General features: G+C 39.6%; 1 protein-coding gene across 9 annotated transcripts in view; it reads right to left on the bottom strand.

Moving 5' to 3' along the window:
* Positions 1 to 25,454, bottom strand: part of LOC139477182 (uncharacterized) — a 164,222-nt gene that overhangs the window by 17,631 nt on the left and 121,137 nt on the right. For all 9 annotated transcript variants that reach the window (XM_071259743.1, XM_071259760.1, XM_071259755.1 and 6 more), the window contains 2 exons: positions 15,888 to 16,070; positions 13,713 to 13,925 (listed from right to left, as the gene is read on the bottom strand). In XM_071259743.1, coding sequence (XP_071115844.1) covers positions 13,713 to 13,925; positions 15,888 to 16,070 — 396 coding nt within the window. The remainder of the gene's footprint in view (positions 1 to 13,712; positions 13,926 to 15,887; positions 16,071 to 25,454) is intronic.

The following is a 25,454-nucleotide window of genomic DNA, read 5'->3' as shown; positions in this document are numbered from 1 at the left end:
CACATGACATGAAGACTCAAGCTGTGGAGGTAGGTACACATGACATGAAGACTCAAGCTGTAGAGGTAGGTATACATGACATGAAGACTCAAGCTGTGGAGGTAGGTACACATGACATGAAGACTCAAGCTGTGGAGTTAGGTACACATGACACTGAGACTCAAGCTGTGGAGGTAGGTACACATGACATGAAGACTCAAGCTGTGTAGGTAGGTACACATGACATGAAGACTCAAGCTGTAGAGGTAGGTACACATGACACTGAGACTCAAGCTGTGTAGGTAGGTACACATGACATGAAGACTCAAGCTGTGTAGGTAGGTACACATGACATGAAGACTCAAGCTGTGTAGGTAGGTACACATGACATGAAGACTCAAGCTGTGTAGGTAGGTACACATGACACTAAGACTCAAGCTGTGTAGGTAGGTACACATGACATGAAGACTCAAGCTGTGGAGGTAGGTACACATGACATGAAGACTCAAGCTGTAGAGGTAGGTATACATGACATCAAGACTCAAGCTGTGGAGGTAGGTACACATGACATGAAGACTCAAGCTGTGTAGGTAGGTACACATGATATGAAGACTCAAGCTGTGTAGGTAGGTACACATGACATGAAGACTCAAGCTGTGTAGGTAGGTACACATGACATGAAGACTCAAGCTGTGTAGGTAGGTACACATGACACTAAGACTCAAGCTGTGTAGGTAGGTACACATGACATGAAGACTCAAGCTGTGGAGGTAGGTACACATGACATGAAGACTCAAGCTGTAGAGGTAGGTATGCATGACATCAAGACTCAAGCTGTGGAGGTAGGTACACATGCCATGAAGACTCAAGCTGTGTAGGTAGGTACACATGATATGAAGACTCAAGCTGTGTAGGTAGGTACACATGACATGAAGACTCAAGCTGTGGAGTTAGGTACACATGACACTGAGACTCAAGCTGTGGAGGTAGGTACACATGACACTAAGACTCAAGCTGTGTAGGTAGGTACACATGCCATGAAGACTCAAGCTGTGGAGGTAGGTACACATGACACTAAGACTCAAGCTGTGGAGGTAGGTACACATGACATGAAGACTCAAGCTGTGGAGGTAGGTACACATGATATGAAGACTCAAGCTGTGTAGGTAGGTACACATGACATGAAGACTCAAGCTGTGTAGGTAGGTACACATGACATGAAGACTCAAGCTGTGTAGGTAGGTACACATGACACTGAGACTCAAGCTGTGTAGGTAGGTACACATGACATGAAGACTCAAGCTGTGTAGGTAGGTACACATGACATAAAGACTCAAGCTGTGTAGGTAGGTACACATGACATGAAGACTCAAGCTGTGTAGGTAGGTACACATGACACTGAGACTCAAGCTGTGTAGGTAGGTACACATGACATGAAGACTCAAGCTGTGTAGGAAGGTACACATGACATGGAGACTCAAGCTGTGTAGGTAGGTACACATGTTTGATTTATACAGGTCTCGAGATGCTTCAATGACAAACCTTTCATATTTATTAAGGGACATCATTTTCTTTGTACAAATCCACTGACTGTTTAGATGAACAAAACATCGCCACTGAATCAAAACTTTAAACTTAACGTTATCCTTTGTTCTTAAAGAACTCCATTTCCTTTGATACAGAACCAATTCCCATCCATAGACCTGGATACAGCCTGATTATGTTTCCTTCATCCAGCTTCAATGAATAATTAACTGTTTCACTTCACACATGCATTGTGAGTGTTCCTATCAAGATGACCGTGTGTAAATCCAGCCATATTTCATCTCACAACCTCCATTTGCAACACAAATATATCGACATCTAAAAATCAACAAACATTCAAAATGTATGTGGTCACAGATTGCGATAACAAGATGTATGTTTTATTGGTGGTACTGCTGCCCTTATTTCCCCGGAGTGTCATACAGGTTTTATAATGTGACTCTTGTCCACTAGGCACAACCAGAATAACACATCAAATCTTTCAACAAATATAGATCATGTACAACACTCTAAAGTAGTATTTACATTTTACATTCTCACCATTAGCTGTGCGGTCTCAATAATCTATTCCAGCAACAGAGCTAGTCTAACTTCCCAGAATAATTTGAAATCTAAGCATGTAAGGTTATTTGTGGGATAAACTTTCCAAACACCAGAGATGTTGTTCAGTGAGGAAGTGAACTTTTGCAGAACAAGAAAAAGTACACTGCCACAGCAGTGTCTTTCACCAGGAACATTCAAAGTAAGCTGAATGTTACATGTGTGAACTCCATAGGCACCAAGTGAGGATACTGTGGATGTTGACAGACTGTGTAATATGGGAGCAGTAGTAAAGTGTGTATAATGTAAGGGAACAGTAGTATAGTGTGTATAATGTAAGGGAACAGTAGTAAAGTGTGTATAATGTAAGGAAACAGTAGTAAAGTGTGTATAATGTAAGGGAACAGCAGTAAAGTGTGTATAATGTAAGGGAGCAGTTGTAAAGTGTGTTTAATGTAAGGGAACAGTAGTATAGTGTGTTTAATGTAAGGGAACAGTAGTATAGTGTGTATAATGTAAGGGAACAGTAGTAAAGTGTGTATAATGTAAGGGAACAGTAGTATAGTGTGTATAATGTAAGGGAACAGTAGTAAAGTGTGTATAATGTAAGGGAACAGTAGTAAAGTGTGTATAATGTAAGGGAACAGTAGTAAAGTGTGTATAATGTAAGGGAACAGTAGTATAGTGTGTATAATGTAAGGGAACAGTAGTAAAGTGTGTATAATGTAAGGGAACAGTAGTAAAGTGTGTATAATGTAAGGAAACAGTAGTAAAGTGTGTATAATGTAAGGGAACAGTAGTGCCACAGCAGTGTCTTTCACCAGGAACATTCAAAGTAAGCTGAATGTTACATGTGTGAACTCCATAGGCACCAAGTGAGGATACTGTGGATGTTGACAGACTGTGTAATATGGTATGTATAATGTAAGGGAACAGTAGTAAAGTGTGTATAATGTAAGGGAACAGTAGTAAAGTGTGTATAATGTAAGGGAACAGTAGTAAAGTGTGTATAATGTAAGGGAACAGTAGTAAAGTGTGTATAATGTAAGGGAACAGTAGTAAAGTGTGTATAATGTAAGGGAACAGCAGTAAAGTGTGTTTAATGTAAGGGAGCAGTTGTAAAGTGTGTTTAATGTAAGGGAACAGTAGTATAGTGTGTTTAATGTAAGGGAACAGTAGTATAGTGTGTATAATGTAAGGGAACAGTAGTAAAGTGTGTATAATGTAAGGGAACAGTAGTATAGTGTGTATAATGTAAGGGAACAGCAGTACAGTGTGTATAATGTAAGGGAGCAGTAGTAAAGTGTGTAGAATGTAAGGGAACAGTAGTAAAGTGTGTATAATGTAAGGGAGCAGTAGTAAAGTGTGTATAATGTAAGGGAACAGTAGTAAAGTGTGTATAATGTAAGGGAACAGTAGTAAAGTGTGTATAATGTAAAGAAACAGTAGTACGGTGTTATTAATGTAAAGGAACAGTTGTAAAGTGTGTTTAATGTAAGGGAACAGTAGTAAAGTGTGATTAATGTAAGGGAACAGTTGTAAAGTGTGTTTAATGTAAGGGAGCAGTAGTAAAGTGTGATTAATGTAAGGAAACAGTAGTAAAGTGTGTATAATGTAAGGGAGCAGTAGTAAAGTGTGTATAATGTAAGGGAGCAGTAGTAAAGTGTGTATAACTTAGGAGAACAGTAGTAAAGTGTGTATAATGTAAGAGAACAGTAGTAAAGTGTGATTAATGTAAGGAAACAGTAGTAAAGTGTGTATAATGTAAGAGAACAGTAGTAAAGTGTGTTTAATGTAAGGGAGCAGTAGTAAAGTGTGTATAATGTAAGGGAGCAGTAGTAAAGTGTGTAGAATGTAAGGGAACAGTAGTAAAGTGTAATTAATAAAAGGGAACAGTAGTAAAGTGTGTATAATGTAAGGGAGCAGTAGTAAAGTGTGTATAATGTAAGGGAGCAGTAGTAAAGTGTGTATAATGTAAGGGAACAGTTGTAAAGTGTGTTTAATGTAAGGGAACAGTAGTAAAGTGTGTTTAATGTAGGAGAGCAGTAGTAAAGTGTGTTTAATGTAAGGGAGCAGTAGTAAAGTGTGATTAATGTAAGGGAGCAGTAGTAAAGTGTGTATAATGTAAGGGAGCAGTAGTAAAGTGTGTATAATGTAAGGGAACAGTAGTAAAGTGTGTTTAATGTAAGGGAACAGTAGTAAAGTGTGTTTAATGTAGGAGAGCAGTAGTAAAGTGTGTTTAATGTAAGGGAGCAGTAGTAAAGTGTGTATAATGTAAGGGAGCAGTAGTAAAGTGTGTATAATGTAAGGGAGCAGTAGTAAAGTGTGTATAATGTAAGGGAGCAGTAGTAAAGTGTGTTTAATGTAAGGAAACAGTAGTAAAGTGTGATTAATGTAAGGGAGCAGTAGTAAAGTGTGTATAATGTAAGGGAGCAGTAGTAAAGTGTGTTTAATGTAAGGGAGCAGTAGTAAAGTGTGATTAATGTAAGGGAGCAGTAGTAAAGTGTGTTTAATGTAGGAGAACAGTAGTAAAGTGTATTTAATGTAAGGGAACAGTAGTAAAGTGTGTTTAATGCAAGGGAGCAGTAGTAAAGTGTGATTAATGTAAGAGAACAGTTGTAAAGTGTGTTTAATGTAGGAGAACCGTAATAAAGTGTGTTTAATGTAAGGGAGCAGTAGTATAGTGTGTTTAATGTAAGGGAGCAGTTGTAAAGAACTTCATCTGGTAACGAATATTCATGTAAAGACTTAATTTAGCAAAGCAGCTTCTCAGAGACAGGAGATATTTCATTTTTGCAACATTGTAAACAATGACCAAAGTGAGTGAGGTAGCTGACTAAAAGAAACACACATGGTCATTTACACAATGTTGTCACTGTAATGTTTATTGATATCAGAATTTCTTTTCACTTTTAAGAAAAAATTGCTTAAGTCTTAAAATTCCAAAGTTTTCAATTTTAAAGCGCTTTGATCAAATCTGAACCCCATTTCAAATATGTGAGGGTTGATCGATAAGTTCTTAAAATGATTTATTTCTCAAATAATCCCCCACCACATTGATCCAACATGTTGGAGGTGTTTTTTCCCAGTTTTCCCAGTCCTTCTCTTGGCAGTCCAAAAAAGTTCTCCACAGCTTCTGTGACGTCATTGTCAATGGGTTCCGGCTCGAGCTTTCTTCATGTTTGGGAAAAGATAGAAGTCTGATTGAGAAAGATCAAGAGAATTAGGTGGGCGCTGAAGGAGTTCAAAGGCATACTCATGGATTGTAGCCATCGCAGTGACTGATTTGTGCTCTGGCGCATTGTCCTGAAGGAAGAGGACACCTTTCTCAGGTTCCCACATCTCTTAGTCTTAATTTCATCCCGTAAATGCCTCAAAAGTGCTGCATAATATGCTCAATTTATAGTCTGGCCTTTTGGAAGATGATGACACCATGATGACATATACCATGTCATGACAATATCGAGGATTCTCCGGATAATTTCTGGTGATGCTGACGTAACGGGCCTTACAGGACAGGGATTGTCTTCAAAGTTCACCCTGCCACATGTAAACTATGCTTCCCACCTCTTTATGGTGGCATAGGAAGGGTCACAAGAGTCACATCCTTCCCTAGTGTTGTACTCATATCTTTATGGATGGCTTGCCCTTTTTCTGCAAGTACTTGATCACTACATGTTCCTCAAGTCTGTCCATTTTCTAAAGGTCACAGGCCTCTGCTTATTTCACTGACTTTGTCACAGTGAAACAAGTGGCTCATATGACTCAAGTATGACATCATGTCATGTCTACAACAAACAAACTATTCCTTCTGTGTGATGCTCAGAACTTATCAATCAACCGTCATATTACTGACTTACTGGCCATGTCAGACCTTTAGTTTCTAGTGAGTGAGTGAGTTGGGTTTAACACCGCTTTTAACAGTATTCCAGTTATATCACGGCGAGTCAGCTTAATGTGGGAGGAAAGCCCGAAGTGATGCAGGTCTCAGACGTTTACCACTTCGGTGAAACCCACGAGCCTGGTTATAGTGCTGACAAACCTAGAAACATAATCGGGGCGAACCGGGATTCCTGAGACGACTGGGCCACCCGTGCCCCCTTTTGGTTTCTAAGAACATGATACCGAATGGGTAATGGTCTTGCAAATACATCTTCATAAAGTTTCATCTCTGTGGGCCTTTCTCAGGAGAATCAAGATTATTGAATGTTTATGTTATCTTCATTTTACTGGCATGAACTAGCGTGTTGTATGTCACTTTACTGTTTAAGATCTTTTGGTTCTGAAATTAATATATTTTGTTCTTAATGCCATTAACAAATCTCATAAGTATGATGTTTCAGGCTCATTTCTGTTTTGGAGAAGTCACAAGTTAATGGATGGATAGATAATGTAAGTTCATATGGACATTTGCTCATGGTGAGATATATATCATACATAGTAACATTATGCCACACATTGCAAATTGTCCATGATCTATATGACATTTGATGGTTCTGAGGGGAAGGAATGTTATTTGTAGAACATACCTGCATAATTGTCAAGTGAGGACCAAGGACATATTTTGAAACAGGCCACCATGATAGCCATTTCAAAACTCCCGGATCAGAACCATTTAACCTCTCTTGGTGTCACCTTTGTAAGGAACATGCATATCTCGTTTCAGGCTCAATGGTTCAATGATTTTTTAGGGTTCCTCGAATAGATTACAGAATACAATGGACAAAGGAGCCCTGACAGACTCAATCAAGTGGGTTAAAATTATGTGTTTCTGATACATGGCTCCCAAAACAAGGATCAATTCATGAGATATCTCAGGATTATATTTACCGGTATGGGAAATTGGTTTTAAATTTAGAGTGAAAATGGCATTTTTCATGTATTTGATATGACACTGCATAAAATTGGATTTAATTGCATATTTGATAAAGGGTAAATAAGTTGTGCAGACTCAATGAAAGTAGAATCACATGGGATAATGGAACCCCTTCACTATAATGGGATGAATGACAAATGAAGCCTAACTTTTGGTTATCTCAAGGTGACAGCATGTAACATGAACATTTTTCTCAATGTTATTTCCACACTCTCACACTGGCCTGTATGGGGAGAAGAAACACACATCACATCAATCACACTGAAGCTGCAGAGGAGGACAGCATTAAGTCAACCCTCTATGGTTTCTTCCAATGTCATTCATAAACAATGCTGACATCCATTTCAAAGGTTACCATCAAAACTCATCTCACATATGCCAGATCATCTGAAATAAGACAAGCAAAAATACTCCCAATACTTCTTGAATATCTTCATATACCGTACACATTCATTATTGATAACATAACAAATTTTAGATTATTCAAAAGATTTGTTATTGTGCAGGTAATGATACAAACTTGTCCAATCTCATTAAAATCAGATCTTAGTTCTTGCTATCTCTAGACAAAGATCTGAGGACATCCCATTACGGGACAGGTCAGAACGACCTTCCATTCGACCAATCGAAGCGTCGCTTACCAGATCATGAAAGCGACAGTCAGAATGTGTTTTCTTATCATGCAACCTCAAAAATGTTAACACGGTGTATTCCAAACGACAGTTACGGCCCGTACAGCATTCCATCAAAATTATCGTCTATCTCTTGCTTCCGTGGGATAAGCATTTTAACAGAGGCGGCATTGCACAGTACGTGGGATTCACTGCCATACAATGTCAATCAATTAGACATTCCGGAATGTTCGTTTGTTCAGTTTTCCAAATTTTAATCGAGAGCTGTGTCAACATATTTTTCAAGCGTTGTCTGATATGGAAGTTGCCAGGTTGAAGTGAGTGCTGGAAAGCTTGAGAAAGCTGCTTTCTTATTGGCTGATGTCGACTTCTTGTTAGTCATTTCAGTGGTCGGTCAAAGTTTGCGAAAGGTCGTTCTGACATGACCTGTAATGGGATGTCCTCAGATCTTTGTTTAGCGGCAACAAGGATTTGTTTTTAATGAGATTGCAAACTTGTCCAAATATCTGGGTTCATTCAGCTGTTGGTACATCTTCGGGAGATTATTAGGAATGAAGACTTCCCTTGGAGAACCAAGCTGATACATCCAGCTAGGACATGATGGGGACTCGCCTTGATGTCATTCCCTTGATGTCATCCCCTATGGCCAGTAATACATCCTCCAAATCACCCAACGTCATTCATCATACACCACCCTTCTCAAACCATTGTTACAAAAACATATTACAAAACTCGCACAAATGGGAAAAGTTTTCAGATAACGCTCTGTACAATCTCTCTTCCTTATGGCAAGATTCAACACACTCAAGCATGCATGATTTTATGTGTCTTTTCCCCGTTAACAGATCTGAGCTTTGATGTACTTTACAACACAATTTACCACCTTGCTATCCCGCCGAGAAAAGCAACCTTTTGAAGTGTAAGACAATGAAATTAGGTGCCATTTGGCCTGGTTCTAGCTAGTTAGGCTCAGTGGATTAAGGAAACTCATTGTGAGAATGACTGCACTGGGGAGACTTGTTATGGGGCCAATTATTGTAGTCCTGTCTGGCATCACCTTAACGCCCTCTATGACACCATACTGTCCACTTTATTGCTAATTCATGTATCCACGTTAACAGAATTCTGAAATGACACCTAATAGAGAACTCTATTTCCAAGTAATTCACAAATCCATCCTAAGCTGGCCACAGCCATTTAGATATAACATCGTGGATAAAAATTCAATAATTCTTTACAGCCTATTCATCTGGGATCTAATATGTTGAGAAGCACATTATGGGAACCTTGTGGCGCAGTGTGGACCGATAGGGAATAATCTATGTGTCAGTCTCGTGTTGGGAGTATTAGGGTCAGATCCAGACGTTGTCGTGGACAGCTACATTCTAGGGCTGCTAGTCACACTGGATCAGACATATGGATACAACTCAAGTTGTTTCCCCAGTAATGGAATACCTCCTCTTACTCCTATAACACACAACTATTTTACCTTATGTCATACATCAACATTTCATTTCTCGGGTAATGAAGGATAGCTTTATACTAATAGTTTTCTGGACTACTCAGACGACTAGTTAGCTTTAACTAAGATGGTTCAAATATAATAACCTATCAAAAAACATTTGATCAAGCTTAGTCAACTATCTCCATTGTTTATGGTGCAGTGAGTCAGTTTGATTTCATGTAATTTTAAACAGTATTTCAACCATACACTGCATGTCAGCTTGATGCCGAAGGAAGCCAGAAGTGATGAAGGTCTTGAACATTTACCAGTTTGGTGATACCCACAAACATGGGTATGGTGCTGACAAACCAAGAAACATAATCAGAGTGAATCTGGAATTGGAACATACAACCATACGTTTCTATTATGCCTTAGGAATGCAACTTTACACGGCAAATTGCAGTATCTGAGATAACTGAGCACCAGGTTGTGTCAAGCCTTGGTAAACCAGTAATTGATGGTGTGAGTAGAGCAAGATAACTGTAAAGAGGTCACCTGTCCACATACAAAACAATCGCGAAAATTAACTTTGCACCTGATCATTGCCTATAGGACTGTACAACAAAAGAGAACAATGGTGTAACTCCATTCTTGTGGAGAGTTAACCTTCCACCTGATCATTGACTATAGGACTGTACAACAACAGAGAACAATGGAGTAACTCCCATTTTGTGGACAGTTAACCTTCCAACTGATCATTGACTATAGGACTGTACAAGAACAGAGAACAATGGAGTAACTCCCATCTTGTGGACAGTTAACCTTCCACCTGATCATTGACTATAGGACTGTACAACAACAGAGAACAATGGAGTAACTCCCATCTTGTGGACAGTTAACCTTCCACCTGATTCATGACTATAGGACCGTACAACAACAGAGAACAATGGAGTAACTCCCATCTTGTGGACATTTAACCTTCCACCTGATCATTGACTATAGGACTGTACAACAAAAGAGAACGATGGAGTAACTCCAATCTTGTGGACGATTAACCTTGCACCTGATCGATTGTTGACAAGCACAATGGCAGACAGGAGTTTTATATGTGGGCAGTCAATCAGTTCAGATCAATATGAAGTTTATTCTAGCTCACATCCTCCCAAACCTGGTGTAATCAGATCAATGGTACTGTCAGATGCAAGAACCAATCAATACTGGATCCATAACATTTAATTCCCTGGTAGGCAATTTTTTTCCTCCTGTATTGTTGCCAGTGTATGTGTCGATAAATCCTTAATCTCTTGTTTATTATAGTAATTAGTTGAGGGAAAACCTGAATAGCATTTCATCATGCAACTGACCACACTGTCTTTGGAAATCAATGCTTGACAAACAGAGACTATTTGCCATGTCTGTTTTCAGATATATTTCCATAGTAATGTTTCATATACAGATCAAGACAACATACCATGATGCGTATGAAGTCAAACAATAGATTCTCAACAGTACAGAGGATTATTATCGTATCTGGAGCATGATCTGACATGATGAACATCACATTTGCCACACATCCTCAGAATCTTGAAAGCTTTACCATTATTGACCAGAGGATCAACTTGAAACTCAATTCAGACTTTAATTGAAAATAAAAACAGGGAAATGGGAGTAAAGTAGCGTTGGGAAAGTTCAAGATGCATGATGTGTCACGAGTCTGGCAGTCCACGGATACAATAAAGACAACATCATCAATGGCTGGCAAGCAAGAAAAGCCTCACTTTCTACGATAACATCATGCCTGTCAATCAGTTTGACATGTAACGTCCAACCAGCCTCGTGCCGGTCAGGAATACGTTTTCAATGCATACCAAATCAAATTGTCTCTTTTTCTTGTTCACTTGAAGAGTCAAAACATTCTTTGAGTACTTGAGCCAGCATCCAACACATGCAGTCAATAAGAAAGGCAGTAACCACACGTTTTTATCCTGTCAGACGTTTCTGATTTATCACCCTTTTTGCTCAATTTTTCTCCATTTGTGTTTGTGCAAAGAGTGCAAGGATCAAGAAGTGATGGTATCACCCTGTGTTTTTCTTGCTAACAGACAGTTTCTTGTCCTGCTCAGCTTTCTCAAGGACTTGGTGTTTATTCTAGGATATGAATGTGTACACAATGCCTTTGTATCTACTACTGCCCACACAACATCTTCCAATTTTGACTCCATACAAAACAGACTATTCTTGACTTTACATTTCTTATGAAATCTTGCTCTGACCAAAAATCTGTCCCAAATCTTTGAATAATATCATGTACTTGGATTCTTGAGTCTGTAAAGACAATAAATCTGCGTGTGCATTTGAATAAACGTTTCATCCTAGATTCAGACAACAACTCCAAATCAAACATGGCACTATGGTGATAGTTTGCTTGCATCAACTCCTGGTTTCAATTCAGACATTGTCTGCACATGAAAACATTGTCAGGGAAGATATGCATATTCAATTCTTATTAATGTCAGAAAGTGGCCTGTTAAACACATGATCACCATCACTCTAAAAACTTCTCATGTTTTAGACCTTAAATATTGGTTCCCATCAATTTCACAATTTGAGATACTCTGAGATATTAAGTTTGATATTTGTACATCTTAACTACCGTATATCGCTGTGTATAAGGCGAGTTTTTCGTACCTAAAATGAGGGGTCTAAGAAGGGGGGTCGTCTTATACACGGAGTCGAAGATCTCACATTTTTTTCCACTGGCGATGTCAACCGGCGTCCGATAGCCAGCCTAGCATTTGACAATAAAACTTCGCATTTCGTCCTAAATAACTGTTCAAATAACTATTTCCATACATAAACATGATTTGTATCTCTTTTCCTTGAATAAAGTTTAATAATTTCTTCAAATAAAGTTGAAATGACCCTCTCCTCGATGCAGATTGTCAAACCAGCTGACGCGGTAAAACAATCAACATCCGTGAGTAGAGAGCCGGAAGTACCGGTAATCATTTGCATATTGCACATGTGACCTAACATGTGATAACCGGTGAAGCTGAAATCAATTCCCGCTGTTTTTACAGTTGTATTAACAAGTGTTGGAGACGGTGTGTACAAGTGATTGTGGAATAAACACGCTGAATGTGAAGCAAACATAAGCCTAGTTAGTTACAACATAGTTAATTGGCGATTAAATTACTCACCATTGTTTCTTATATGTTATTACTTCATAAATGAATTTTATTTTACGGGCACCAATTTGGTGTCGTACCGTGTAAACACAAAATGGCGACGTGTGCCGGAGTTACACACGCGACCTATCATTGTAGAAAAAAAACAACGCAAGATAAACATATTTTTATTGCATATATAAGGTTTGTGTGCGCACTTGTGATGTGTGCGAAATACGCATCAGTCGGAAAGCGCACATTAAATCTCCAAAGTAACTAACTAACTAATTTGTGATGTCCGTGTGCGAAATACGCTACAGTCGGCAAGAGCACGTTAAATCTTCTACCGGTATATCAGTCAGACTTGTCATGTGTTTCATTCCAGGTCGCCTTATACACGGAGTATAGGATTTTGGGTTGATTTTTAAGGCGTGTACAGGGGGGTCGTCTTATACGTGGGGTCGCCTTATACACAGCGATATACGATACAATTTTTAGTTGTAAGCAAATCATATTATAGTGAGTGAGTGAGTGAGTGAGTGAGTGAGTGAGTGAGTGAGTGAATTTGATTTTACGCCGCTTTTAGCAATATTCCAGCAATATCACGACAGGAGACACCAGAAATCGAAGGGTCCAGGGTCAAACCCGGATTTTCGGCGTGGAGAGGAAATGTTTAACCGCTAGGCTACCCAACTGCCCCTTAAATCTTATTATAACACACTTCGGTCAGATATACAAATGAAAACCATAAGCATATTTTCAACATCCAACATAATTTGATATACTATGTCCATTCACGAAACTGCATCTTAAAAATCTCATCAGTTCCTAAGAAGCTTATATCACTGCAAAATGTTTTGGGGGTTCCAGATCTAAAAGTATATCTGTGAATCCAATTACAATGTGTCAAATGTGATCGGTTCATCTTTGTCTGATGGACAAAGACTTGTGGATCTCTCTGGCCAGGCCCGCACAGACCGGCTGATCTGGATATGCTGCCAGTCTCACACAGTTCTGATGGACACTTAATACCAAATGACGTCCGCGGTGAGTGGAAACACAACAGGAAATGTTTCAAGACTTGAAATCATTTAGTTCTGCTGCAAGACTGATGTACTGTTGTCTGAAGATAGAGCTGTCCATGGTATTGACAAGTACTAAATATCCTTCTGAAATCTATCAACATTTCTTGTAATATAAATATTGCCTTTCTCCTATTCAATAAATCACTGATTGTATGGTATACCATTATATTAGGAAAAGTAATAATTAGAGTGAATATGTTCAAGATCTGCTGAACGCTGCTGGTGTTGATCACCAAACAAGGGGTCTGGATACTCTGATGAAACTTAATATACACCATGTAATGTTTTCTAAACCAAGAAAAGCCATAATGTTGCTTCTTATAACTACATTTCTGTCTTTGTTTTAATGTAACACACACATTCATGAAAGTATATTTGCAGTCCTAATAAAACTATATCCTCCTGTCTTTCTATGACCATATGATGACAGCTGAAGTTGCTTACCTTGATCTGATTTTGACATGCTGACAGGGGCAGGCCGACCAGGCTGATGCCATTGATGGAGATGATCTGGTCACCGATGTTGAGCTGACCACAGCGTGCTGCTGGACCAGTTGGCATCATGTTGGCCAGGACGACAGTAGGCACCATGGATCCCCAACCTGACTCCACAATCACAACACCCAGAGGTTCCCCTTTTGTCTTTGGCACTATCACCTGGAGAGGACAGAAGTTACATACTGACTTACATGTGGGAAGGTGGAAGGGGGTGGTTCCTCAAGTCACAGGAGATAGGTGGACGATTTGGTTCTTTTAAATAGGAACGTGTGAAAGGAGATGGTTCCTTAAATCACAGGAGATAGGTGGATGAGTTGATCCTTTCATATGGAAAAGGTTGGGAAGGAGATGGTTCCTTAAACCACAGGAGATAGGTGGATGAGCTGATCCTTTCACATGGGAAAGGTTGGGAAGGAGATGGTTCCTTAAATCACAGGAGATAGGTGGATGAGTTGATCCTTTCACATGGGAAAGGTTGGGAAGGAGATGGTTACTTAAATCACAGGAGATAGGTGGATGAGTTGATCCTTTCATATGGGAAAGGTTGGGAAGGAGATGGTTCCTTAACTCACAGGAGATAGGTGGATGAGTTGATCCTTTCATATGGGAAAGGTTGGGAAGGAGATGGTTCCTTAAATCACAGGAGATAGGTGGATGAGTTGATCCCTTCACATGGGAAAGGTTGGGAAGGAGATGGTTCCTTAAATCACAGGAGATAGGTGGATGAGTTGATCCTTTCATATGGGAAAGGTTGGGAAGAAGATGGTTCCTTAAATCACAGGAGATAGGTGGATGAGTTGATCCCTTCACATGGGAAAGGTTGGGAAGGAGATGGTTCCTTAAATCACAGGAGATAGGTGGATGAGTTGATCCTTTCATATGGGAAAGGTTGGGATGGAGATGGTTCCTTAAATCACAGGAGATAGGTGGATGAGTTGATCCTTTCATATGCGAAAGGTTGGGAAGGAGATGGTTACTTAAATCACAGGAGATAGGTGGATGAGTTGATCCTTTCATATGGGAAAGGTTGGGAAGGAGATGGTTCCTTAAATCACAGGAGATAGGTGGATGAGTTGATCCTTCCATATGGGAAAGGTTGGGAAGGAGATGGTTACTTAAATCACAGGAGATAGGTGGATGAGTTGATCCTTCCATATGGGAAAGGTTGGGAAGGAGATGGTTCCTTAAATCACAGGAGATAGGTGGATGAGTTGATCCTTTCACATGGGAAAGGTTGGGAAGGAGATGGTTCCTTAAATCACAGGAGATAGGTGGATGAGTTGATCCTTCCATATGTGAAAGGTTGGGAAGGAGATGGTTCCTTAAATCACAGGAGATAGGTGGATGAGTTGATCCTTTCATATGGGAAAGGTTGGGATGGAGATGGTTCCTTAAATCACAGGAGATAGGTGGATGAGTTGATCCTTTCATATGCGAAAGGTTGGGAAGGAGATGGTTACTTAAATCACAGGAGATAGGTGGATGAGTTGATCCTTTCATATGGGAAAGGTTGGGAAGGAGATGGTTCCTTAAATCACAGGAGATAGGTGGATGAGTTGATCCTTCCATATGGGAAAGGTTGGGAAGGAGATGGTTACTTAAATCACAGGAGATAGGTGGATGAGTTGATCCTTCCATATGGGAAAGGTTGGGAAGGAGATGGTTACTTAAATCACAGGAGATAGGTGGATGAGTTAATCCTTTCATATGGGAAAGGTTGGGAAGGAGATGGTTCCTTAAATCACAGGAGATAGGTGGATGAGTTGATCCTTTCATATGGGAAAGGTTGGGAAGAAGATGGTTCCTTAAATCACAGGAGATAGGTGGATGAGTTGATCCTTTCATATGGGAAAGGTTGGGAAGGAGATGGTTACTTAAATCACAGGAGATAGGTGGATGAGTTGATCCTTTCACATGGGAAAGGTTGGGAAGGAGATGGTTCTTTAAATCACAGGAGATAGGTGGATGAGTTGGTCCTTTCATATGAGAGGGGAAGGAGATGGGTTCTCTTGAACGAGATAAATGGGGAATGACACGGGTCTTTCACATATACTGGCAGAGAAAAAGTCAGTTCTTCTAATATTGGAAGGCTGTGGAATAAGAAGTGGCTTTCATATGTACCTCTTTGTGATAGTCCTTGTTGGCAAACAGGTTGAGTTCCTCCCCGTAGATCTCCTGCTGGTTGAGAACATCCTGGTAGTCCATCTCCTTCAGGATGCCCGGGTCCTCGATGCCATTGGCCTTCAGGAACTCCATGTAGGCCACCTGGAAGGCCTGCCCGATGGACTGGGCTATCAGCTGGGCCTGCAACACAAAACACACACCGTTATAGTACCCAAAAATTATAATGCAATAGTTTTCAAACATGTATTTTACTTTTAACAATAACATGGGGTCTTCAATATGAACCATATGAACCAGATGTACCAGAAGACTACATACTACAAATGCAAAGGTAAGACATTAATGGGCCAAATGAGTCTCAGATGTTTCAGCAAGTCTTTTTCACATGAATATAGATAGACACTCTGATGGACAGTGAAAGATGTTACCCAGAAGTTAAAAAAGGAATAATGCTCTTTCATTCCTTTCAGACATAATTCTGTCCTGGAGCAAGTAACATATGCATGTAGAAGAAAGTAAAGAACTCCAGTTGTCAGTCATAAGATTATGAACACAAACGTTTCTGAACAATATTTATATTATATTTGTTCCTTTGAAACTTTCATTTTTATCAACATTTCTTTAATCTCCAGCCAAATGTCCATGCTTATAGAAGTTGTAAAACACTGCAAAACCCAACATCTCTGACCAAAGAAACACTGTGATGCAACCTTGTCAGACAAGTAAAGATCAGTCAACTGCATAATTTAATTTATCAAAAGACCAACTACTTTAGCTATCCATACATCACAATAACAAGTTGAGTCCACCCTGATTGTTCTAAAGCCACATACAACCAAAGACACATATGGGCTTATGAAGTTACGAAGCAACTATCAGCAATTTATGAGGTATGCCCTGTCTGCAACCAGTTAGCTAATTCATCCACTTAAAGTAGGTATCATGCTCATTTGTTAATTCTATGTCTGGACCATTGCCGGACCTTATGCTGTTAGGTGTCCAAATCATGTTGTAAACATTTCATATTCTCCAGTAAAACAAGTGGAAAATACACATTCCAAAAGCAACATATGTGTAGGAACATCTTCAAAACCAACTGGGAAACATTTGAAGCAGACCTAACCTAATGATCCTGTTTGCTCCAGGATGCTTCAGAAAACATAGCAATGCTTGTTATTGCTCCTGGGTAAGATACCAATGCTAGCAAGCCTGACAGCTTTCAGACTGTCATTAGCTTAAAAAACAAACACATTTGCACTGTCTACCGTAAAGTTCCTAATATGTCTACATTCTGTGAAACAATTCCATACATCCCACCCCTAGCAGTGTCGTCCCCAGTTGCAGTATCCCAGATAAATCTCAAGCATTAGTAGAGGAGAATCATTGAGAAACACATAGCCAGTTCAGCTCAAAATGAAACTTACTGAACATAACTTTAAGTTATAACTTGCATTAACTGAAGATAGGTCCTGAATCAGATAAAACAATCACCTGGTTCTGTGTAGGCTGTGCAGGGTTCATAACTGGCATTTACCATTGTTAACAATGAGACAGGATTTTGCCAAAAGAAAATATTTAGTCCCCTATGCATCATAATCTGAGAATCAAAGCAGCTAATGTCCACCCATGGCAAGCAAATGTGTCTGTCTGTTTGAATCCTACAAACTACTTCCGATGCAGAAGACCTTTAGGAACATTTCTGTTACGATACCAAACAATATCAATGTTTTGTTTGTTTGTTGTTTAACGCTGCACTCAGCAATATTCCAGCTATATGATGGCAGTCTGTAAATATTCGAGTCTGGACCAGGCAATCCAGTGTTTGATATCATGAGCATTGATCCATGCAATGGGGATACCATGGCATGCATCAACCAAGTCAGCGAGCCTGTCCACCCGATCCCGTTAGTCTCCTCTTGTGACAAGCATAGTCGCCTTTTACAGCAAGCATGGGTTGCTGAAGGCCTATTCTACCCCGGCGGATCTTCATGGGTCGGTTCATTAACAAGGAAATCCAAAGTCATGATAATTATAAGGCTTCACAAATATGTTACATATTATTTATTGTTGGAACAGTAGTCACTTTGGGAAACCACATTTTCATGATTAGGACCCCTGAAGATTATTACTGAAAGTTCAAAGGACTCACAGAGTCACAGACCCAGGTACATCCACAATGAACAATATCATTTTCAGTGACAGAAAGTGCAATCACAATGAGTAGTTAGTTTCCCATAAGATCTTTTCTATGATTGCTCTCCACTGTGGTCACCTTGTACATGTCAGACACTGAAACTGACTGTGTATTTAACTTGGTAAGGTAAAAGTATTGTAGCCTGCAGAATACTGTCCTTATAACATTAGAGAAAAATACTAACTTAACAAAACTAAGCCTCAAGTCAAATGGTCATTTTCCAAATTGTTAACATTTTAGAGTCATTAACAGCATAGAATCATACAGAAGAAACTGCACATAAACATACATGTTGCAGTTTCCTCCTGTCCAACAGGACATTACTCAATGGCTACTCATGAAAAAAATAATTATCCCAAGAATGTCCGAGGAGAAGGGTTCGGAGCAGTTACAAACAGACATCATTCTAAGTTCTTACAGCCACACTGTCCAGATGACCAGCTGGGTTGAGTAATGCAGGTCATCATCTGTACTACAGATATTCCCCACTACATATATACTTTATTTAATGCTGGCTATCATTTTGATGGGATAGTATACATTTAATTAACATTTAATTAACATTAAATTAATATAAATTACTATCTGCAAATTTGTCATTTTTTCACATTATATACACATATGTGCAATTCTGGAGCACCAAGATAAGCCATCTGCTCCCCTGCTTCGTTGTGACTCCCACCAGCCACTGAGTGTTTCAGGAAGAGAGGCGACCTGATCCTGTCGTCACATACAACAGCATCATCACCAGCTTCTCAAGCTGATCTGCCACCAACCCGAACACACATAATGAAAAGAAAACTCATTTCAACCACTAATCAATTTCAAATCCATTAATGTTAAAAGCATTTACTCTGTGTGACTGGGAACAATAGTGCTTTACTTGGCCAGTTTTTATGAGTATGTCCCCCATCTGCTCACTTCAGTAAACTCTTACTGCAATTGCAAGTGATGTGGGCCATCAAAATGGTATTATCTTGACACATGATATTAGATTTGGCTGAGATAAAAACATCATTTCTAGTTAGATCTTGACATGCACAGCTGAACATGTTAATTTCACTCTTTTGTACGAAAGCAGGATGTCGATATCATCTGTAAAGATTACTCTATTCATGCATTCTCTTTCCATGTAAAAAAGACAAACTTCAAAGAACATGGTATATAATGTCCAGCCCATTAAATGGCATCAGTTTCAATCAGGCTGTCAAATATATTTCGAAAGTAGTCTTGGAGGATGAAACTAGTCAAAAACCAGCCCTACATCCTAAACATGCACAAACCCAATCTCACATGCTCAAAGATACAAGTTATTTCACACTTTTACTCACATTAAACAAATTAACGCACCTCGATAACCACCAGCAATGTTTAACATAATTATCATCACAGCATTGGAATTGTCTTGGTGCCCAAAGGTGTCTCTTCAAATGAGATTTAGTTTAATTCAGATTATGTAACGAATATAATCCAGATAATAAATAAATGTTTCAATGTGAACTTGTTTCTGTAATGCTTTGTGGCGAAAGTCTGAGTGAAACAGAGTAGCATCTCTCACTCAACACAACCACAACCACAGATCCTGACATTTGGACAACTGTTCCACGTGGATGACATACAGATCACCATCGCTTTCATACAAACAAAGACATGGACATCAATGGGAGATGACAGACACAACCAGTGACTGTTTAAACTGACATAAAAGTACCTACGGCTATGCTCAGACCACCCATCGTCACGTAGCTCGCTTTGTAAGATTCCGCAACCATCTTGAAATCCTCTCAAAATGATAACAGAACACCTACAATGGACTGGCATTAAAAGCTGTTTATTTATATCTCAGTGCCACTGACATTTACATGACTCAATCTGCAAGTACAGTAAGAGACCAAGGACGGGGCATTACTGGATATATACCTTGTATCAGATCTATTAAGCTTCACATTTCTAGGGCACCTGCAGTGGGTGGTCAGATTCAGGCAAAATTGCCAGGTTATTGCTTAAAAGCACAAGCGTGAGTTTTTTGTCCATGGAAAGACGTGATGACACTTTTAAGCATATACTTTGTGAAACTCATTTATTAAAACATCCCCGAAAAGATGAGAAAATACTTGAATTCTTGGATGATTTCGTATAACAGTGTTTACATCAAAAGTTTATGCTTGGATGATTTGGCATAACACTGTTTACATTAAAAGTTTATGCTTGGAGGATTTGGCAGAACACTGTTTACATTAAAAGTTTATGCTTGGATGATTTGGCATAACACTGTTTACATTAAAAGTTTATACTTAGAGGATTTGGCATAACACTGTTTACATTAAAAGTTTATGCTTGGATGATTTGGCATAACACTGTTTACATTAAAAGTTTATGCTTGGATGATTTGGCAGAACACTGTTTACATTAAAAGTGTATGCTTGGAGGATTTGGCATAAAACTGTTTACATTAAAAGTTTATGTTTGGAGGATTTGGCATGCACTGTTTACATTAAAAGTTTATGCTTGGAGGATTTGGCATAACACTGTTTACATTAAAAGTTTATGCTTGGAGGATTTGGCATAACACTGTTTACATTAAAAGTTTATGCTTGGAGGATTTGGCATAACACTGTTTACATTAAAAGTTTATGCTTGGAGGATTTGGCATAACACTGTTTACATTAAAAGTTTATGCATTGTATTAGGCTTCAGTATCTCTGACCAGGATGTGTCCCTATCAGCAGTGCTAAGTACTAGTTTCAGTAACATACACAAACACAATTGTTCCACTTAAAATGACAATTCAATGAAGATTTAGTGCATCTCTATACTTGCATTGATCCCAGAATTTTAGAGAGTGGTCATAAATACAACTTGTATACATATACTGTGCTGCAAAAGAAACGTCACCCCAAGTAACATTGCATGAAAACTTGTCATTTAAACATCTGGGTAATTTTTTTCAACGTTTCCAAACTTTAACATTACCTTGTCTGGAAAAAAGAAATTTGATGCTAAAAAGACAAAGCAGAGTACAATAAAACCGTTCGCCCAAACGCATCACGGCAACGGCAATGGTAACCCGATGCACGTGGGTTCCGTACAAATTGAAATGCACATGTGTTCCCCCATTTCTTGTCCTATAAAAATCCTCCCAGATTGGATAACATTCATTTGTTATTGAATTGCTACCACATGCCAAGATCGACAGGAAATCAGCGACATCAAGCCCTTGGATGATTGCAAGCTGGACAAACCGCACAGCAAGTAACCAATGCATTTCAAGTCCACGTAAGGACCATATACAGGTTCAAGGACCGTCTTCAATGGGCATCACAACACCAGCATTGGCGCCACCAGCAGTGGAGCAGAGTCCTCTTCTCAGACGAGAGCCGTTACTGTATCTCAACAGCAGATGGCAGAGAGAGAGAGTCTGGCGACACCGTGGAGAATGTTATTCGGATGCTTGTGTTGTTGAGAGAGACTCGTAAGTGGTCCGAGCATCATGGTGTGGGGTGGGATTGGTCCTGCACAGAGGGGCGGCCCTAAGGTCTTCCAGAACATCGGTCGAGGGAGAGGCAATGGTGTCACAGCAGCTCAAGCTCGTTACATTGATCAAGTCTTGAGACCACACGCCATACCTCATTTGGCACGTCGCCGCAACCAGTTGCAGCATGATAACGCCCGTGCCCACACTGCGAGAGCAACAAGAGACTCCCTCCAGCAGAATGGTATCAGAACTATGCAGTGGCCTGCCCTCAGTCCCGATTTAAATCCCATTGAGCAATGTGGGACGAGATTCAAAGACGGCTGAATGACGTCCGACCAAGGCCAACAACTGCAGCTGAACTGCGTCAGGCATTCCTTGGAGTGTGGGCTCAAGTGCCTATGGCCTTCATCAACCTCCTCATCCATTCCATGTATCGACGTTGCATGACAGTCATCAATGCACGTGGCGGACGCACAAGATATTGACTTGTGATGCCATTTTCTCAGAGACTGTTGAGTTTCACTTCACACATTAATTTCAACCTTTTGCCAAGTTTCATCTTTCTAATATGTCTCAAAGTATGTTTACAGTGTTTGGACAAATAAGGTTTCTCACATATTTTTCCATTGAGCATTTCTTTTGCAGTTCAGTATATACCAGCAGCATATGTTATTTAGAATATTAACAGTAAAATATTCCTGTCATGTGACAACAGCCTGTAAATAACACAATCTGAAGCAGACAAGCCAGAAATGTTCCACGTCATGGGGGGTACAATGACACACAATAACCAAGCCGAACCACCTGATGCATTAGATCCATTACAGTGAGTGAGTGAGTGAGTATTGTTTTACGCCGCTTTTAGCAATATTCCAGCAATATCACGACAGGGGACACCAGAAATGGGCTTCACACATTGTCCCCATGTCAGGAATGGAACCCGGGTCTTCGGCGTGACGAGCAAACGCTTTAACAACCAGGCTACCCGACCTCCCCTAGATCCATTACAACACAACTCATGGTTTTACTCATCATTCCCATTGATGATGTATGGTATTGTATCACTGCCACAAAGTGGATCAGTACAGTGCTAGTCCAATCCTGACAGCAGAGTACCACTGATAGCTGTGCTAACATAAAAGAAATAACACATAAACGATAACAGGTAATCTACACGAATAACTAGCTTTGAAAAAATGCCAAGTCTGTGACTTTATTGAATAAATGTCAGGTGGAATTTCATAAATCTTTCATGTTTGTTGTATATCCTATCTGAAAGAATGTAGTAATATCAAGTGATGTGTCCAAACGATTCCTCCAATAACTGCTGAGGTTCTTATCAAGGGTCTTGAAGTATAACCTCATTACTAGTGATTGCAAATCTTTGGCAAAATAACATCTACAAGAATATGATGAAATGGTAACAATTATCAGAAGAGCCTACTCAACACTGTCAGCTAGGACATGATAACATGACAATGGACATTTCCACAAGAAGAAACAAGATATTTGTGTCAATCATTGATTGAGCTCCTGTTCACAGTTTTGATCACTTGCAGGATTTCTGGAGGCACGTACAAGGTTTAAAGACGCATATTCTCCATCATTAGCAGCTTCATCAACATTGTGCAAAAACTGTTCTTCATAACTCTACACATAGAACTTTCCCATAGCCAATCAATGATAAGTCCTTTTCTTCTGCGTATGCTTGGTAGAAAATATGTTTCTGATCTAAAAGGCATTTTGGACACATTTTGGCAATTCTGACAAATCTCTGATCAATATATTCCCTTTTGAGATGATCAATGTATCCGGAGCAAAGAAAGAAAACATCAGGCATAAATCTCACATGTCCTAATACGCGGCTTCATAACATTGATACATGCAGTCTGATTAATGGCGTTATGCAACACCTGGATCTTATTTCTTGACAATTTATTTGGTTGTGGGATGTTTACAACATTGCGTGCCTCTTCCTACATGCACCAGACATGCCCCTTGCATCAACTCATGCTAATAAACCTATTAACATGATCAATCAATTCTTGAAAGAGAACTGTGATATTGGGTGTCTAGCCATTTTGAGCCAGAATCGTGTGAAAATGGCGACTCCAGGAGCTCTTTGGAGTAGATGGGAGCAAAGTATAGGCATTTGCATCACAAGGAAGCTAAATATTGCCAGAGCTCAAGTGTCAAACTTGATATATCGGAGCCCTCTGAAGCCTTTCCTGTGTTAATCTAGAACCCATTCCCCTGACCGGTACCACCCACTGAGGGATAAAAAACTAATACAATCAGGCAAACAGTTTCCATGGTGAAAGAAAAGTGCTTGCCAGTCAAAAATATGATACCTCTACAACTGTTTCAGTGTAAGGAGTGAGTTACAAGAGCTACAACTGTTCTATAAGCTAGTTGTTGAACCTAGCTACTGAAACAGGCATAGTGCTGCTAAGTCTTTCATCATTGGCTCAATCAAGTACCAATCATCCCTCTCCATTAAACCTCTATGATACAATAAGATGTTCTCCTACAAATTTGATACAGTGGTAACGAATAGCACTGCCTTGTTTGAGCTGCTTCCCACAAACATTTCAAGGACGAAAAAGCAAAAAGATCCAATTGATCCAATTTGCATACTTCACAGCTTATGGCATACACTGAAAATCAACACCATGCTTTAGCCTTGAGTCAATTTTTAACTGAACATAATCAAATATAAACTCAAAAGCAGAACACTTTGATCATCAAGGCGTGAGCTGGCAAAAATCCAAAGAAGAAATCTTCAAGAAAAAGTCTCCAAAAGAAGAAAAAAACTGATGACAGTCAAACACTCCATGCTAAAAAAAACATCTTCTTCAAAAGACTTGCCAACAGCCAGAGATTTCCTTTTCCAAATCTAGAAATCTTTGCTGTCAGAATTATTGTTGACTAGACAGAATTTTTCTGACCAGACAACTCCAAATTACAGCTACACACCTCTAGAGGGCTCGGAATACAAATCAATGACCAGCCAAAGCTAGCATATTATTTTGACAGATTTTCCAACTGACTGGACTGAGTATTTCACCTGCCTACTCGACTTGCGTGTAATGTGTGTATGGTGGTATCTGTGCAGCAATCAGTCAGGCTATGCTGATGAGGAAGTGGCTCTCACGCAGGATACAGCTTGCACACAGGCAACACTGGGGTGACAACACTCACTGCTATATATACCCCTGACATTTAGGCAAGATTAACACACAGGTCATTACCAGCACTCCATCACAGTCTATTATCCACAACTCTTAAATATCTCCCTGGCAATAAAACATGGTCAACATTCACTTTGCTACAATTGCCGTGAACTGTGGTTCCTGAAGAACATAAAACATGTCTGGGGAGTTCACTGGAATCAAGATTAATACACATTTGGAACAGTAACAGTAAACACAAAGGGGTTAAGAAACAATTATGCCATTGGTTCTTCTCACTGTTTGGTCTTATTGTCTACAAGGGATGCGGATTATAGGGATTTGCTTCTGCACCAAGTCACTGGAGCAAATTGTGAAGAACTTCTGCAGCAAGATGAACCTAGCTTCTCTTGTTAGAAGATAAACTTAGTTATTCTTGGAAGGAGATGTACTTAGATATTCTTGGAAGAAGATGAACTTAGATACTCTCGGAAGAAGAAGACCTTAGATATTCTTGGAAGGAGGTGAACTTAATAGACGTTAAAAGAGGGTACTTGTTGTTACCCTGTCTGGCACTCGGCATAAAGGGGCTAACACAAGGACTGATTGTCTCAGAGTTAGTATACTGTGTCTGAGTTGGGTATTCATGTTAAACTGCGGCAAGGTATCTAAGTGAGCTAGCACTATAAATCGACATCAGTCCGGACTAGTACAAGCAGCCACAC

Source organism: Haliotis cracherodii, unplaced genomic scaffold (genome assembly GCF_022045235.1).
Source record: "Haliotis cracherodii isolate W230 unplaced genomic scaffold, xgHalCrac1.p SCAF_1, whole genome shotgun sequence".
Lineage (NCBI taxonomy): Eukaryota > Metazoa > Mollusca > Gastropoda > Lepetellida > Haliotidae > Haliotis > Haliotis cracherodii.
Note: the sequence above shows the minus strand (reverse complement) of the source record. Positions and strands in the feature narration are given on the sequence as shown.